Here is a 19173-nt window from a genome sequence, read left to right on the forward strand (position 1 = left end):
TTCCTTCCTAAAATCTGGCTTAGAACCCGTCAGTGGCTTTAGTGTTTATTGTGGGATAGACCCTAAAATCCCTACCACCTCCTATAAGACCCAACAGGAGCCAGCCTGTCTACCTGCCTCTCAGCCTTTTTCCCATTCTCTCTGGCCTCAGCCACACTGGCTTTTCGATATATTGACTCCTTCCCCTTCTCCAGCTTCAGTGCCTTGAAACCTGCATATCCTCCTTCTGGAACAGTCTCCCCCCACACCCCCCGCCTCCCGCCAGCCATCTGTCTTTTGAGGACTAGGAAGTGAAATATCTGTTTAGAGGAAGTAGTTGGAAGTTTGAAGAGAAGTGAAAGTATCAACAGTTCATTTAGGAAGTGAAGAGAGGAGCTGACCAGCCAAGTACACAAAGGGTTTTCCAGGTAGCAATGAGGGCCACTTTCCTGGTATATTCAGAGTTAGGAATGTGAGATTCACATCAAGGAAAATGGAATTATTCTTCAGGGCTGTGATCACCTTTAGCCTCTGGAAGAAGGAGCTTGCTTATAAACTCAGTTCAGGTCCTGAGTTCAGTAGCCTCTTCCTAATGTTTATTTTCCTCCCTCTTTTAAAAGTATCATGCCTCTTTTTTGCTAATTCAGTATAAGTGGGTGATAGCCTGTTTTGTCATTAAAATAAGTATCATTGTGCTAAGTTGATTCAGTTGTGTCCCCCCAGGCTCCTCTGTCCATGGAATTCTCCAGGCAAGAATACTGGAGTGGGTAGCCATTTCCTCCTCCAGGGTATCTTCCCACAAAGATAATTGAATCTACATTTCTTCTGCCCCCCTTTGTTAACAAGAAGTTTCTTTACCACTAGGACTACCTGGGAAGCCCTAGAACAAATGAACGATTTCACAAAGAAGTACTTCTGGAAACCTCAATGTGAAAATCTTCATTTCTGGGTTTATTGGAAAGTTGTAATGCTGCTCTGTCCAATAGAATTTCTACCTCCCATGTATGGCTATTTAAATTTAACTGAAGTTTGTAATAAAATTTTAAATTTAACTCCTTAATTATAGTAACTACATACCAATAGCCATTTGAGGCTGGTGGCCGCCATATTAGACAGTAGAGATAAAACATTTTTGTCATTGCAGAAAATTCTTTTGGACAGCACTAATCTAGAGAATAGACAAGGATCTACTAGGTTATCTCCGAGGCTAGTTGTTGTGTAGAATGGTGATCTAGGAAAAGCAAATGGACAATTTGCCTTGGCTAGTTTGCTGTAGGCTGTAATACATAGTTTGTTGATTGATTTAGCATTAAAAAAAAATAGACATAAAAATTCTGCTCCCTTCTGGCATTCCCAATCATTCCCAAAATTCAGCAGAAAAGCCAACTTCCCTGCGCTTCTGTTGCCTGTATAATGGTCGTGGTCAGGTGATTCAGATGACTTGTTGACCAAGCAGATGTCCAGGCTGAAGAATAAGTGCTCGTCAGAAAAGCCATCTGTGTTGCTTGTTTTCTGCAGATACATCTGTAAACTCAAGACCAGTGGATTTTTACTTTTTTTTTTTTTTTTTACCATTTTTAAGGATCGAGTAAAATAAGGTTCTGTTCATAGTTTTGATTGATGCCAGTACTTTTGACATGGCCCAACAGTTGGGAAGGAGGGGAATTCCCATTGCCTATGTGAACCATACAAAGACAAGGAAATGTGTCCTTTCTGCATGTTTTCTTCTGTGTCTCTTTCACTTTATTTGGCTTAGCCTGCAGTTCCTCTCACCTCCTAATTTTAGGAGCCCTCTATACAGGCATCTTATTACAATTATTGTAGGTCTTTCTTACATACATGGAGTCTTGGTTTGTCTGTCTCTCCCCTTCAAATTTGAAGATAATGTGGTTTTGTGAAAATGGAAAAGATTAAGAGGAGAAAGAACTGGAGACTCTTTATCTTCTCACCTTTTCTTTCCCTTTAAAGGACTGGAGGATATTTTCCTGAGCTAGAAGGAATGTCGGGGCTTCCCTGGTGGCGCTGTGGTAGAGAATCTGCCTGCCAAAGAAGGAGATGCAGGAGACATTGGTTTGGTCACTGGGTCAGGAAGATCCCCTGTAGTAGGAAATGGTAGCCCACTCCTGTATCTTGCCTGGAAAATTCTATGGACAGAGGAGCTGGGCAGGCTACAGTTCAGGTGGTTGCAAAGAGTTGGACACAACTGAGCATGTATGCAGCAGGAAATGATTTTCAGACTTAGGGACTCCCCTACTTCTCTGTGCCCTGGAGAGGGACCTGCCAGAAACACCGCTTGGAAGAGCTCTGACAGTCTGGGTGTGCATGTGCAGACTAACCTGAAGTAAGTTTGGGTACACATGTAGCAACATTGTCTCACAAAGATGTTTCTAAACACAGAAGGTTCCTGACTGTGACTTGATAGCTGCTCTAGTTGTGAGTGAGGAGAGTTGATTTTCATTGACGTGTTCAATGGAAATTTTTGAAACGCTGCCGTATTTGAACAGTCAGAACCCAGGTAGCCTCCATAGTTTTCTTTTTTTTTTTTATTTACTCATAGTTTTCAAAATATTTTCTCAAACATCATTTCATTTGATATTCATGATAAATCTGTGGGCTGGAGCAAAACATTTGTGGAAAGAAAACTTAGGCTCAGAAAGGTAAAGTAACTTGCTCAAGGTCACACAGCTAGTAGGTGGCATTGGCAGGGCTGAGGTTTGAATCCTGGTTGCTTTTCTGGGAATATTGCTTTACTTCACATTTTATCTTAGGTTCATAAAATAAAACACATTTAATTTGTAATTCATGGCACAAATATGATAGTTGGCTCAATAATAATGTTTGTTGAGTGTCTATAATTCAGAGAGTTGGAGAATGAGCTACTGTAATTGGGTGGCATAGGTTCTGCCCTCAGGGAGCTTTATTTGAAACATCTGAAGCAGTACATTTATAAATAACAGAGGCATGTTATCCTCAGACAGACTAGATGCATCCGTGTTTATGGATGCTGAGAAAATGACAGAGTTCTTCATAGAAGGCTTTTTGAAAGAGAGGGAGTTTTTGAATCAGATCCTGAAGGACATGTGTAGAGGCTAAGGGAGGGGGACTGCAGTGGGTGCAGAAGCGTGGTGCTGAGAAAGAGCTGTAGAGAGTCAACCGCAGTTTGGTGGAGCATTAAGGAAGGACTGAACACTTGTTCATTATTTATTGAGCATCTACCCTGCAGAAGGGGGGGCTTCCCTGGTGACTCAGTGGTAAAGAATCCACCTGCCAATGCAGGAAATGAAGATTCAGTCCTTGGGTCTGGAAGATCCCCTGGAAAAGGGAATGGCTACCCATTCTGGTATTCTTGCCTGGGAAATCCCATGGACAGAGGAACCTGGCGGGCTACAGTCCCTGGGGTCACAAAAGTATCATACAGGACTTAGCAATTAAACAACAACAGTAACCCTGCAGAAGACACTGTGTAGTACTGGGTTTACAGAGATGGGCAAAAGAGACATGGCCCCTGCCTTCATATTGATAAACTTTGGTGCGGGGAAGAAAGACTGATTACTGATCGTTGGTAATAAAATAATTACAGGGCTGTTTTAGATTGTGATCCTATAGTACAATTGACTGATGGTAGGGATCAGGGAAAGGAGTGCTGAGGAAAGAGGGTACAGCTTGTGCAAAGGCTGTGGAGTATTGAGAAATTAGAAAAGGGCCTCTCTCCTGGAGTTGAGAGGCTGGAGGGGTGAATATGTGAGATGAGGCTGGGAGACAACATGGGCTTGATCAGCTTTTGGTCTTTATTCTGAGAACCATGCGAACAATATGAAGGATTTTAAGCAGGAATGACATGATCAAACCTTCCTTTTATTTTATTAAAAAAAATTTTTTTTTGGACACGTGACGTGTGGTATCTTAGTTCCCAGATCAAGAACTGAACCTGTGCCCCCTGTGATGGCAGTGTGGAGTCCCAACCGCTGGACCACGAGGGGAGTCCCCAAGTCTTTCTTTTAAAAAGGTCACTTCGGGTGCAATGTGAGGAATGTTTTGGAGAGAGACTAATAGCTGATATAGCGTCACCCCTTAGGAGCAGTTACAATGATCCAGGCTTAGAGATGATGGTGGTTTGGTGCAGGGTAGGAGTAGTACAAGTGGGAAGAAGTGGATAGTTTCCGTAGAGATTTCAGTTCAGTTCAGTCGCTCAGTTGTGTCCGGCTCTTTTGGACCCCATGAATCACAGAACACCAGGCTTCCCTGTCCATCACCAACTCCCGGAGTTCACTCAAACTCGCGTCCATCGAGTGAGTGATGCCATCCAGCCATCTCATCCTCTGTCGTCCCCTTCTCCTCCTGCCCTCAATCCCTCCCAGCATCAGAGTCTTTTCCAATGAGTCAATGCTTCGCATGAGGTGGCTAAAGTATTGGAGTTTCAGCTTTAGCATCGGTCCTTCCAATGAACACCCAGGGCTGATCTCCTTCAGAATGGACTGGTTGGATCTCCTTGCAGTCCAAGGGACTCTCAAGAGTCTTCTCCAACACCACAGTTCAAAAGCATCAATTCTTCGGCTCTCAGCTTTCTTCACAGTCCAACTCACATCCATACATGACCACTGGAAAAACCATAGCCTTGACTAGACGGACCTTTGTTGGCAAAGTAATGTCTTTGCTTTTGAATATGCTATCTAGGTTGGTCATAACTTTCCTTCCAAGAAGTAAGCATCTTTTAATTTCACAGCTGCAACGTAGAGATTTAGGAGATTGAATTTACAGAACTTGGTGATATGTTAGGCAATGGAGAAGCACATGGTAAGGATAGATTCTGATGCTGCAATGAGATGGATGATGGAGCTGGCCACTGAGACAGGGAACCTTAGGAAGGGACCCAGTTTTGGGAAGATGATGAAATCAGCTTTGGATATCAGTTAGGCTGGGTGTGTGGGTCAAGAACTCAAGGAGAGAACTGAGCTGGAATTATATGTGTAGGTCATTGGCTTGTAAATGACATGGGAAGCTCTGGGCATGGATGAGTTTTCCCAGAAAGAGCATTAAATGAGGAAGGAAGGACCAAGCTGTGAAGATATTTAGTGGCCAGGTGGAAGGGAACTAGCCAGCCCAGGAGCAGCTTGAGAGGTGAGAAGAAAGCCTAGAGATGATTGTGTGTGATGTCACTGAGGTAGAGTAAAGATAGATAAAAAGAGAGAGGTATCTTTCAGTTTATTTCCAGACCCATTTCCCCATCAGCACTCCAAAATCTATCACAGGGTAGCCATGGCCCTCTAGATCAAGAGGCACTTCTGTAGTGCACTGTTTTAAGGCGCAGTTATTTATTTTTCTATTGCTGTGACAGATTGCAATGGGTATGTGTTTTCTGCCTGGAACAATAACCTCCTTTCCTTTCTCCTACGTCATTGCGCTTTTGGCTGTCACTGTGTTCTGTTGCAAATCTGAGCTCATTTAATCCCACAGAGTACTAAGAGTATCTGGTCTCAGTGGCTGTGTAATTCTACTCCAGACACCCCAGCTTCATTTGCCAGCTGGGATCTCCAAAGGAGCTCGCTGCACACAGTTCAACAGTAAAACTTAGTTAGCTGGTGAAATATGTCTGAAGAGCTCACTGGTGGAATATTCCATGTTAGGCCCGCTTCCATTCTCTCTCTGGCATCTCTCTCTTTTCAGGATGGCTGTAGCTCCTCCAAGTTACTGCTTTGTGGCCTTCCCGCCACGTGCAAAGGATGGTCTGGTGGTATTTGGGAAAAATTCAGCTCGGCCCAGGGATGAAGTACAAGAGGTTGTGTATTTCTCAGCTGCTGATCATGAACCTGAGAGCAAGGTTGAGGTAAGTCACGTGTTACTGTCTCTCCGTTAACACGTATTCTCTTTCTCTGGCTTTGCCTAGCACCTTGACTTGTTAATGTGGAAACCCATTTACCCACAGAACTCTCTTGTGGGTTCTGTTGATAACTCTTTCCATTCTCGTTTGTTTGTAGCCTTAAAAACCCAGGTCCAAAGAGAATTCATTGCTATGGCACATGTTTTATAATTAAGTAAACTATTTACCCACTCCAAAGTCAAATCTATGAAATAAAATATATTCAGAGAAGTCTAGCTTCTACCTTTGTATCATTTCTCTATTTCCCTTTTCTTCTATAGGTAATAATGTTTTGGAAGTTTGGGGTTTATCCTTCCACTTAAAAATTTGCATGTATGTGTAGCAAACACACTCACATGTGTATATGCATATTTGTCACAGTTCCTTTCTTCCTTCATTAGATGAATGGTAGCATGCTATATTGGAAAAGGCAATGGCAACCCACTCCAGTGTTCTTGCCTGGAGAATCCCAGGGACGGGGAGCCTGGTGGGCTGCCGTCTATGGGGTCGCACAGAGTCGGACACGACTGAAGCGACTTAGCAGCAGCAACAGCAGCAGCATGCTGTATATACTTTTTTCCACTTTGAATTTTTCAACTGAAACTGTTCTGCAAGTCATTCCATCTGGAGTAACCATCTTCATTCCTCATTTAGAGCTGTATAGTGTCTCATTCTATGAATGTAATCATAGTTTAATCAGTCTCATACTGATAGACACTTGGATTGTTTTCCAGTCTTTTGCTATTACAAATAGTGCTGGTGTGCATAATAGCCTTGTACACCTGTCACAGTGTCTGGTCTTGGTTTATATGGTTTTATCATGTTAAAAATTTATCCATCAATTCTTATTTTTAGTGCTTAAAAACCTGTTCATATTTTTGGGGATATCCCCAAAATATTTTGAGAGATAGGTGTCTAGAAATTTCTGAGTCACAGGGTATATAAGTATGTGGTTTTCTTATGCCTGCTTGCTCAGTAGCTCAGTCATGTCCAGCACTTTGTGACCCCATGGTCTGTAGCCCTTGAGGCTTCTCTGTCCATGGGATTATCCCAGCAAGAATGCTGGAGTGGGTTGCCATTTCCTCCTCCAGAGGATCTTTCCGACCCAGGGGTTGAACTCACGTCTGCTGAGTCTCCTGCATTGGCAGGAGGATTCTTTACCACTGAGTCACCTAGGAAGCCCATGTGGTTTTGTTATGTATTGTCAAATTTCTTTCTATAGGTGCTGTGCCATTTTACATTCCCACCAACAATGTGAGACAATGCCAATTTGTCCATATTCCCAGAGTGTGCTTCATCATGGCTATTTTTTTAATTAATTATTTTAATCAGAGGCTAATTACGATATTGGGGTGGCTTTTGCCCTACATTGACCTGAATCAGCCACGGGTGTACATGTGTCCCCCATTCTGAACCCCGCTCCCACCTCCCTCCCCATCTCATCCCTCTGGGTTGTCCCAGTGCACCAGCTTTGAGTGCCCTGTTTCATGCATTGAACTTGGACTGGTGATCTGTTTCACATATGGTAATATACATGTTTCAATGCTATTCTCTCAAATCATCATGAAGGCTATTTTATGTTAATTTTACATTCTACTTTTTAAACTAAATTCTTTTATTTATTGTGTCAGCTTTTATTACTGATTCTTTTTGATTTTCCAGCTATGTTATTATAAAACCTGAAAATATGGATAATTTAATTGTTCTTACATCTCTTCTTTTCTCATCTGTTTGGCTTATGGCTTGGATTCAGTATTAATAACGATGGAGAAAGTGGGTATCTTTGCCTTGTTCCTGACCTAAGTGGGGCAGACTCTAGTGCTTCCATATTAAGTAAGATGCTGGCTTTGTAATGGAGATTCATATCATTTTGTCATGTTAAAAAGTGTACATCAGTTCATGCTTTGAATGCTTTTTAAAAACCCTGAGAAACAGGTGTTACATTTTGTTAAAGATCAGGAGATAATCAGGAGCTAATCCCTTGTTTTGTTTTGTTTACTTTCTATTTAATGATAAATTGAATCATCTTTGCATTCATGGAATAAACTTCTTGGTTATGGTATAGTTAGTTGTATGTGTTTAAATAGTAATTGTTAAAGGATGAAGAATTTAGAGGAAAAAAATTGGGGGCTGGTAAATTAACAAGCTCTTGCCACTGACATAACCTCTATCCTTTGGTGTTTTATATTGTATAAAATAAACCAATTTTTCTGTGTGATTGTGCATTTTAAATGGGTATTCATCCATGTGTATTTCATTTTCTTATCTGAATCTCTGTTTCAGCCTTTTAAAAGCATTAAGCATCACCAGAGAGCAATAGCACTCTACAAGGAGCTGGTTATGCTGGGTGAATTCAGCAGGAGCACTGAGATGAATGGGCAGAGTTGAGCAGGTCATGGCTCTAGTCTGTGGTTGGGGCAGTGGCAGACTGTCGCCCATAGGACTTTCACCAGAACCACTTGCCTCTGATGTTGCACCACTAACTTGGTTCAGGCTCCTAAACTTCAGTGGGACTACTGGGGTCCAGCCCCGGTGGATCCAGGGAATTTGAAGGGGAGATGGCTTTGGCAATCAGGATACGATAGAATTAAAGATATAAAGAGTGATTAAATAGGGATAGCTCAGGGAAGAAATTCAGTGAAGAAAAGAGGCTGAATAACTTGGTTTACGTGGAAAACCAATAAAATTCCAAGACAAGGAATTTGCGCCACCTACGTAGGCCGCAGGCATCCTCCCGTTCTCCTGAAGGAGAGGAGACACTAAGGCCTCCCCGGTCAGATCTTGGAAGCCCAGGCAAAATTAGTAGGCTTGACGAGCCTCCACGCTCCAGATGGGAATTCAGCCAGAAGGTGAGAGAAAGAACGACATGGGGAGACCAAGCTTCGGTAAACAAGGCCTGCACTTTATTTTCCAAAGTAGTTTTTATACTTTAAGCTGTGCATAGAGGATAATGGGTGAAGGGGTAGAGTCATGCAAGGACAGCAGTCCTTGATCCCTATCGAAGCCATGCCTTCTTCCTGCAATCATATGCAAAAGTTTAGGTGATTTACATCATCTTCTGGCCAGGAGGCCTATTAACATTTTAAGACCCTTTCTTCAGAAAACTTATTTTTCTCTAAAGGTGTTTATTCTAAAGTCAGGTGCCACCCTCTGAAAGCATTAGATAAAGTTGCATTCCTGTAGGGCAAAAGTGTGGTGGGCTATAACAAGAAAAGAATTAACTCAAGGGTCCAAGGTTACAAACATTAAAGCTATTACTTATATTCCTATACACCAATTATATTATTAATCAATACACTCCCAGGGACACAGTAGGTAAGGGATATGGAAACTTAGCAGCAAACATTGGCCCAACAAGTGAAAAACCCTTCATCAATACAATTTCTAATCAATCTTTTAACTGCTCAAAGGAATCTGTATTTAGACAGTTTAGAACATCTCATGCCTCTCACGGTTGGGAGGCTCTGAACAATCACATGTGGCCGGAAGAACCTGTTCAGGCAGGCTAGAGGACTTCCAAAGGAGTTTGTGAACTAAAACACTCTTGTCACGCCCAGGAACTTTATTAACAGGAGCTGTAAGTTAACTCTTTTTCAAAGAGACAGATGGTGGTAGGGGACAGCCCCCCGTAAAGTCAGAGGTGTAGGTGAGAGCACAAAGCAGTAAAGTAGGCAGACTCTGGTTTTGGGGGTAGATGCTCGAGAATTTCCAGGGGGACTCCTGAGGCTCGATCCCGCCTTTGTGTATGCTGAGCCTCCTTCCTCATGACCTTTGCCACGGGCGGAGTTCCTCACGCTGGCTCCCTGCAGGGACTTTCCTTTCATATGGGCAGAGAAGAGTGCTAGGTTCTCTGATGCTCATGGTAGGTTTTCAATGGGTCTTCATTAATGTTTGAATGTCCATGTTGTTTAGATCTGAATGTTTCTGTTTCTGGGACAGAGGGGACTGAATATGGATAAAGTTGGCTTGGTTTGAGTTGTTACTGACCTTCCCTGGCTGCCTTCCCTACATGTTTCTTTTTCCCAGAGTCATGCACACTGAAACACTTTGATTTTCATGTGGGCAGATTTCCTGAAGATGGCTCTAACAAATCCCATCCCACATGTCCTTCTCACAGTGTGCTGGACACACCTCCATGGAGTGGGGGGATTATGCCCCCCACCCCTGCCGTGAATCTTCATGAGGGCTTCTGGTGGCATCAGGCAGTGAAACCTGGTGGAGGTGATGCTGTGTGACCTCCAGGGCTGGATAATAAAAGGATCTGACTTCTGCTTGTCTCCCTCCTTTGGGACTCTAGCCCTAAGTTCCCAGGCACCGTGCTGGGAGGAACCCAGCAGATACCATGCGGTGGGGCCCCCATGGAGAGCCTGCAAACAGTGCCAACTGCCAGATGTGTGAGTGAATGCCCTTTCAGTGATTCCAGACCTCAGACTCCATGGAATAGACTCACACCATCCCTTCTGTGCCCTGTCCAAATTCCTTGATGCATCAAATTCATGAACATAATAAATGGTTGTTTTATATCAGTAAATTTGGGGGTCATTTTTTAGTAGCCATAGTAAGTACAGTATTGTGCAAAACCTTTTATAAGTATAACTGAAATAAATATTTTAGAAAAATTTCTTTTTTGGGGCATAGATTAAATGACTTTATATGTTTTGTTTTCATGGTTACAATCATTTTAGGAAATAGACTAGATTCCTTTCACTAGTTATGATACATTAATGCTCAAATACACCATGTATTTATGGTGTACACCTCAAACACACCATAAATTATGTCCCTTGCCTAATAACTAAGCGCAGTGTGATACATACCAGAGGTAATTGCTAGGTAGTCTTGACCTTTTTTCTGAGTTGCATATCTGGGTTCTGAGTTGCCTTGGCATGTTTTCACATCCATATGCTGCAAGTAAAATAACTTCACAGGTCAAAAACCAAATTCACTGTTCCCATTTCATTTGCTTTTCTTCCTCTGACAGCTCTGTTGTCTGCCACAGAGTTTACTCTAGAAGCCAGAAGCAAGCGTTGACCCATGTTTTCTGACTCATCTGTGGACGCACAGGGACAGTGGTCACTGAGTCTTGCTGCTTCCTCGCCTGTGTCCCCGTCCCCTCACCACTCCCAATTCACTCACACCCTCCCTGAGCTCCTTTCTGCTTTCATCTGCTTAGTCGTGCCCAGGTCTCTTTCCCCTGAATTCTATTCCCTGCAGGGTCACTGGACTTTTCTTTCCAGATCACAGCTTTGCCACTGCCTTGTTTAAAAATGTTGGGTTGTTGTTTATAAGATGAGAATCCAGGCTGATTTGTATGCCATTCAGAACTCTTCCTGCCTGGCATCCTGTTCACTTTTCTTTCTTTTCTTTTAAATTAATAGACATTTTTAAAGCAGATTTAGGTTTGTGGAAAAATGAGCATAAGTACAGAGTGTTCTCATATAATCCCTCACCACCCCTGCTGCCTGCCTCCCAGTTTCCCCTGTTATTAACATTTTGCCTTAATATCTTTTACAGTGGATGAGCCTGTATTGATACATTATTATTAACCCACTCAATAGTTTATTAAAGTTCACTCTTTGTGTTGTGTATTCTCTGGGGTTTGACAATGTCTAATACCATGTATCCATCTATCATATAGGGTATTTTCAGTGCCCTAAAAATCTTCTGTGTTCTAGCTAGTCATCTCTCCCTTCCCCTAACCCCTGGAAACCCCTTATCTTTTCACTGTCTTCATAGTTTTCCCTTTTCTAGAAGGTTATATAGTTTGAATCATATAGTATGTAGCCTTTTCGGATTGGCTTCTTTCACTTAGTGATAGACATTTAAGATTCACTGATGTCTCTTCCAAGCTTGATAGAATGTTTCTTTTTTGCTCTGAATAATAATCCATTGCCTGGATATACCACAATTTATTTTTGCATTCACCTATTGAGGACATCTTGGTTGAATCCAAGTTTGGGCAATTTTGAATAAAGTTGCTGTAAAATTTGTGTGCAGGTTTTTTGTGCACAAAATTTTTAAACCAATTTGGTTAAAGGTACTTTTTAATGTAATTTTATATTTTGAATAAGTGATAAAATGATGTGGTTCAAAGATTTAATAATATTTAAAAGGTTTACAGTAAACAGTCTTAATCTCCCCTTCCTCCTATTAAAATTTCGATCTTATGTAATCCTTTATTTTTCTTGCCCATCTTGTCATCTTTTATGCAAATGCAAATAAATATGTATATGCAGCCTTTTCTTTTTTCATGAATATAGCACATTATATATACTTTTCTGACCCTTGATATTTTTTTAACATACAATTTCTAGCTTACAATTGGCTTTCTTTTGTTTAGTAACATTTTCTAAAGAGTTTTCTATAGCTAAAAGCTTTCTAAAGAGTTTTCTATAGCTGAACATAGAAATAGAGATTATTATTATTCTTTTACAGCTGACAGTAGTCTATTGTGGAGATATTCCATAATTTAGTCAGTTCTCTATTGGTGAATGCTTGGACTTTGGGCTCGTCTGGAAAGTACAGCCACGAAGAACATTGTACACAGGCTTTCTGTACATGGGCATGTATAGTCATTGAACACACTTCCACATGCAGGGTCACTAGGTCATAGGATACATTTTTTTTGGTAATAACTGACCTCTGTTAGGGTTGTACAGTTTCCTGCTTACTTTTTTAATCTTCGTTCTTAGTTTCCCTTTCCTAGCTTACACAGTAGGCGTCAGCTGCACTGAGCTGCTTCTTGAACGAACAGCACACTTCCGTTGCTATGTTCTTTTGCTCTGTCCTTTGCCGAGTCTCTCCTTCCTCTCCCGTCTCGTCATCCACTTGGTAGACTCCTCTGCATTCTTCACGGTGCCGGCACCAGTATCGCCCTCCTCCCTTTAGCCTGCCACCCTTCTGTGAATGTGTAGCATGTTAAGGGTCTTTTTCTTTTATAAATTAATTGAAATTCATGGTGACCTGAAACTAGGGGATGAGTTCTGGCTCAGGAGGCAGGGGCCTGTTGTTCTAGTCCTGCCTTCTGCATTTACTGCGTCTTAGACCTTTGAGCCTCTGAGACTCAGTTTCCTCATTTTCCAGACAGAGATCACAGCACCCCCCACCCGGCCTTCTTGTAAAGCATGTGTGAGCTAACATGTGAAAGCACTTTGTAAACTCCAAGCAGAACACTGCAGGGAGAGATTTTTCTTTTTTTTTTTTTCAGGTTTTTTTGTTGTTGGTTTTAAAAAAATTAATTTATTTTTACTTGAAGGATAATTGCTTTACAGAATTGTGTTGGTTTCTGCCAAACATCAACGTGAGTCAGCTCTGTCCCCTGCATCTTGAGGCTCCCTCCCATCTCTCCCCCTCCCACCCCTCTAGGTTGTTGCAGAGTCCCTGTTTGAGTTCCCCGAGTCATACATCAGATTCCCATTTGTTGTTGTTTAGTTGCTTCCTGCATGACCAACTCTTTTGTGACCCCACACACTGTAGCCCACCAGGCTTCTCTGTCCATGGGTGGGATTCTCCAGATAAGAATACTGGCGTGGGTTGCCATTTCCTCCTCCAAAATTTCCATTGACAATCTGCTTTACATATGGTAATGTAAGCTCCCATATTACTCTTTTCATACATCTCACCCTCTCCTTCCTGCCCCCCATGTCCATAAGTCTGTTCTCTATGTCTCTGTCTCCATTGCTGTCCTGCAAATAATTTTGTCAGTACTATCTTTCTAGATTCCATATATATTACAATATTTATCTTTCTCTTTCTGACTTATTTCACTCTATATAATAGGCTCTAGGTTTATCCACCTCATTAGAACTAACTCAAATGCATTCCTTTTTATGGCTGAGTAATATTCCATTGCATATATGTACCACAGCTTCTTTATCTATCTTTCGATGGACATCTAGGTTGCTTCCATGTTCTAGCTATTGTAAATAGTGCTGCAGTGAACATTGGGGTACATATGTCTTTTTCAATTTTGGTTTCCTCAGGGTATATGCCTAGTAGTGGGATTGCTGGGTCATATGATGGTATGGTTCTTGTAAAGCACGTGTGAGGTAACATGAGAAAGCGCTTTGTAAAATCCAGGGAGAATACTGTGCAGAGAGAGATTTTTCTTTTTCTTTTTTTTAAAAAGGAATCAGGTAGTGTTGAGAGATTCTGTGACTCCAGGTCTCAGTTCCCAAACTCCTAACTTGTAGCATATGCTAAATCTGCTTTTCAAACTTACTCTGTGTCTTTAATTCCCATACAGTTACACCTGTCTCCATCCCCTGTTCTTGTCCCAAGTACAGAATGATGGGTTCTTTTCTACCGGGCTTTTGAGCTACAAAAACTATAATGTAACTTTCATAATAGTCTTCATCAGCATACAGAAAATTTTAATTATGAAGACTGAGAACTTCTCATAAAAACTCTTCTATTACTCAGTCTTTTTATGACATTTTAAACATTGTCTGCAGTTTCCCTAGAAATCTCTTGTGAGTGTTGTAGTCCATGAAGCCCGTTTCTGAGAATAATCCTGTGCAGAAAGTCACTCTGATTACTCATTGCCACCCACCCGCCCACTCTTCCAGCTGGGCCATGCTCCCAGGTGGGCTTGCCTTTAGTTCATGCCCTTACCCACCCTTCACTTCATCTTGCCCTCAGTCTGTCCCTCTGTCCGCCTATCCATCTCTCATCTACTCTTTGTCCAGTTCCCTCTACTTGAGATAGAGGAATAAAAAAATGGGGTCCTCCAGCACTGAGTTCCTCAGTTTCAAATATTACACTGGGCATTTTGTTCAGCTGCATAGTTGGCAGATCAGAGCATTTTATTTTGTGCTCTTTAGTCTTTCTTCTGCAGATGCTGGGTTTTAAACAACTCCCATTTTGGTTGCAGAGTAGGATGGGTAAGTTCAGTTCATTCGCTCAGTCGTGTCCAACTCTTTGCGACCCCACGGACTGCAGCACGCCAGGCCTCCCTGTCCATCACCAACTCCCAAAGTTTACCCAAACTCATGTCCATTGAGTCAGTGATGCCATCCAACCATCTCATCCTCTGTCGTCCCCTGCTCCTGCCCTCAATCTTTCCCAGCATCAGGGTCTTTTCAATTGAGTTAGCTCTTCGCATCAGGTGGCCAAAGTACTGGAGTTTCAGCTTCAACATTAGTTCTTCCAATGTACTCCCAGGACTGATCTCCTTTAGGATGGACTGGTTGGATCTCCTTACAGTCCAAGGAACTCTCAAGAGTCTTCTCCAACACCACAGTTCAAAAGCATCAATTCTTCTGCACTCAGCTTTCTTTTTAGTCCAACTCTCACATCCATACGTGACCACTGGAAAAACCATAGCCTTGACTAGACAGACCTTTGTTGACAAAGTAATGTCTCTGCTTTTTAATATGCTGTCTGGATTGGTCATAACTTTCCTTCTAATGAGTGAGCATCTTTTAATTTCATGGCTGCAGTCACCATCTGCAGTGATTTTGGAGCCCTCCAAAAAAAGTCTGACACTGTTTCCACCGTTTCCCCATCTATTTGCCATGAAGTGGTGGGACCAGATGCCATGATCTTAGTTTTCTGATATTGAGCTTTAAGCGAACTTTTTCACTCTCCTCTTTCACTTTTATTAAGAGCCTCTTTAGTTCTTCTTCACTTTCTGCCATAAGGGTGGTGTCATCTGCATATCTAAGGATATTGATATTTCTCCTGGCAATCTTGATTCCAGCTTGTGCTTCTTCCAGCCCAGCGTTTCTCATGATGTACTCTGCATAGAAGTTAAATAAGCAGGATGACAATATACAGCCTTGACGTATCCCTTTTCCTATTTGGAACCAGTCTGTTGTTCCATGTCCAGTTCTAACTGTTGCTTCCTGACCTGCATACAGGTTTCTCAAGAGGCAGGTCAGGTGGTCTGATATTCCCATTTCTTTCAGAATTTTCCACAGTTTATTGTGATCCACACAATCAAAGGCTTTGGCATAGTCAATACAGCAGAAATAGATGTTTTTCTGGAACTCTCTTGGTTTTTCGATGATCCCGCTGATGTTGACAGTTTGATCTCTGGTTCCTCTGCCTTTTCTAAAACCAGCTTGAACATCTGGAAGTTCACGGTTCACATATTGCTGAAGCCTGGCTTGGAGAAGTTTGAGCATTACTTTACTAGTGTGTGAGATGAGTGCAATTGTGCGGTAGTTTGAGCATTCTTTGGCATTGCCTTTCTTTGGGATTGGGATGAAAACTGACCTTTTCCAGTCCTGTGGGCACTGCTGTGTTTTGCTGGCATATTGAGTGCAGCACAGCATCATCTTTCAGGATTTGAAATAGCTCAACTGGAATTCCATCACCTCTACTAGCTTTGTTCGTAGTGATGCTTCCTCAGGCCCACTTGACTTCACATTCCAGGATGTCTGGCTCTAGGTCAGTGATCACACCATTGTGATTATCTTGGTTGTGAAGATCTTTTTTGTACACTTCTTCTGTGTATTTTTGCCACCTCTTCTTAATATCTTCTGCTTCTGTTAGGTCTCTCCCATTTCTGTCCTTTATTGAGCCCATCTTTGCATGAATTCTTCCCTTGGTATCTCTAATTTTCTTGAAGAGATCTCTAGTCTTTCCCATTCTATTGTTTTCCTGTATTTCTTTACATTGATCGCTGAGGAAGGCTTTCTTATCTCTCCTTGCTATTCTTTGGAACTCTGCATTCAAATGGATATATCTTTCCTTTTCTCCTTTGCTTTTCGCTTCTCTTCTTTTCACAGCTATTTGTAAGGCCTCCCCAGACAGCCATTTTGCTTTTTGCATTTCTTTTCCACGGGGATGGTCTTGATCCCTGTCTCCTGTGTAATGTCATGAACCTCCATCCATAGTTCATTAGGCACTCTGTCTATCAGATCTAGTCCCTTAAATGTATTTCTCACTTCCACTGTATAATCATAAGGGATTTGATTTAGGTCATACCTGAATGGTCTAGTGGTTTTCCCCACTTTCTTCAATTTAAGTCTGAATTTGGCAATAAGGAGTTCATGATCTGAGCTACAGTCAGCTCCTAGTCTTGTTTTTGCTGACTGTATAGAGCTTCTCCATCTTTGGCTGCAAAGAATATAATCAATCTGATTTTGGTGTTGACCATCTGGTGATGTCCATGTGTAGAGTCTTCTCTTGAGTTGTTGGAAGAGGGTGTTTGCTATGACCAGTGCGTTCTCTTGGCAAAACTCTGTTAACCTTTGCCCTGCTTCATTCTGTATTCCAAGGCCAAATTTGCCTGTTACTCCAGGTGTTTCTTGACTTCCTACTTTTGCATTGCAGTTCTCTATAATGAAAAGGACATTTTTTGGGGGTGTTAGTTCTAAAAGGTCTTGTAGGTCTTCATTGAACTGTTCAACTTTAGCTTTTTCAGCATTACTGGTCGAGGCAATGACTTGGATTACCATGATATTGAATGGTTTGCGTTGGAAACAAACAGAGGTCATTCTGTTGTTTTTGAGATTGCATCCAGGTACTGCATTTCAGATTTTTTTGTTGACTATGAAGCCTAGTCCATTTCTTCTAAGAGGTTCTTGCTCACAGTAGTAGATATGATGGTCATCTGAGTTAAATTCACCCATTCCAGTCCATCTTAGTTCACTGATTCCTAGAATATTGATGTTCCCTCTTGCCATCTCCTGTTTGATCACTTCCAATTTGCCTTGATTCATGGACCTAACATTCCAGGTTACTATGCAGTATTGCTCTTCATAGCATGGGACCTGGTGGGTAAGTATGTATCTATTTGTGAAGGCCTCTGAGTCCTGAAGATGGTATGTACTGTGCATTGCAGAACTCATCTCCCTGTACCTTGGGCCCTGTGGGTAGGGGTGTTGAGGAAGCAGATGAATGATTTCCTGGATTATGATGTTCTGTTTGTGCAAGGGTGCATTTGTGTGTGGATGTGGAATGGGTTTAGGTCTATTTGTAAATGGTTAAGCCTTCTATTTAAGATAGAGAGGATATAACATTACAATATTTTCCTGGAGAAAACAGTGGATTTCAACTAAAGTTTCCATTACCTATACTTGGTGCCCAAGAGAGCCATTATACTATAATTTATGGAGACAGAATTCTTGATAGCCAAGTCAGGTTTGATACATAATTGCTTTTTGAAAGATTCTCTTATTATTATATAATAAACTTCTCCTCCATTTTTGCCTCCTTTAGACTTCTTTGTTTCCTTTTTTAGAAAGTTAATATTTTTTTTCCACTACATGAAATTCTGTATGGGATTAGTATCCTCAATCAGGTTATACAGCTTTCACAATTTGGGGTAGATTTTTGGTAGATACTTTTCCTCCTTTCTTCCCAAAGAAAATATTTGCAAGAAGAACAGAAAATTACCAATTAATGGTAGCTGGTGGCGTTATTAGTAACATTGTCCTTGTCCATGTCCATAGTGGGGCAGGGAGTGGGTTCTGAATGTTAATTCTGAAGATTATCCCTTACCACAGGGGAGTACAAGTCATTCTGGAATCAGAAATCGGAGCAGAGCGCCATGGTCACTAAGTAGATTGTATGCTTTTCTTCCTGTCTGTTTTCCTGTTTTCATCTCTTCAGCTCCAGAGACAGGGGTTCCCAGCCTCCTATGGAGTCAGAGCATCTCCTTTGCCCCGTGGGAGAGTGGCTTGGCCTGGGGACTTCCATTGCATCCCTTTTCCCAAGCCTGATTCTGAACCCCTTGCATTGTCCATCCTTAAAGATCTTGCAGCTTCAGGGAGATAAAAACAGCTCTTCTAAAGTATAGGCAGCATCTTCTCTTGTCTTTGTTTAGACTCATATAAGCCTTAATGGCACATTTCCCAGAACCAGTCTAGTTGCAGGCAAGAAGACACTGGGATAAAAACATTAAAAAACAACCTCAGTGATAATCTCAATACTGCTTTAGAGTCACAGGTTTTCTAAAACTAAACCTGTTTTCCTAAAGCATCTCGTTTTTCCCTACCTTTCTTTCTCCTCCTAAGAAGTCTGGCTGACTCATCAACTCATTTCTCAGTGGTTTTCGCTGGCGGTGCCAGGGTTGTGTTCACCATCTGAGTACAGTAGGAAACGCACAATGGTTGCATTGCACTAAGTGAAACGTCTATTGTGTGAGTGTCTCTATTCCCCTTTCATTGGGTGATATCCAGAAATAGTGTGTGCAGGAATGTGCAAGGGTTAGGCGACAGCACGACGCTGATTTTGCTTTTTCATTTTGGACACCGTCACACAAGATAATAAAGGGCTTACCCTGCAGAAGAATTGTCTTTTGTCTTTGTCTCCGGGGCCTTGTCAAGGTTGATCTTTCCATCCTCCAACCTGGTATGTGTCCCCAGGAGCCACCTGAGAGCGACAAG

The 19173-nt window shown here is 41.9% G+C and overlaps 1 protein-coding gene across 3 annotated transcripts in view; it reads left to right on the forward strand.

Annotated features, from left to right (window-relative positions):
- SCRN1 (secernin 1) overlaps window positions 1-19173 on the forward strand; it is a 66164-nt gene that overhangs the window by 16460 nt on the left and 30531 nt on the right. For all 3 annotated transcript variants that reach the window (XM_061414249.1, XM_061414248.1, XM_061414250.1), the window contains exon 2: window positions 5644-5803. In XM_061414249.1, coding sequence (XP_061270233.1) covers window positions 5645-5803 — 159 coding nt within the window. In that variant the 5' untranslated portion in view covers window position 5644. The remainder of the gene's footprint in view (window positions 1-5643; window positions 5804-19173) is intronic.

The sequence above is a fragment of the Bos javanicus genome, chromosome 4 (genome assembly GCF_032452875.1).
Source record: "Bos javanicus breed banteng chromosome 4, ARS-OSU_banteng_1.0, whole genome shotgun sequence".
Classification (NCBI taxonomy): domain Eukaryota; kingdom Metazoa; phylum Chordata; class Mammalia; order Artiodactyla; family Bovidae; genus Bos; species Bos javanicus.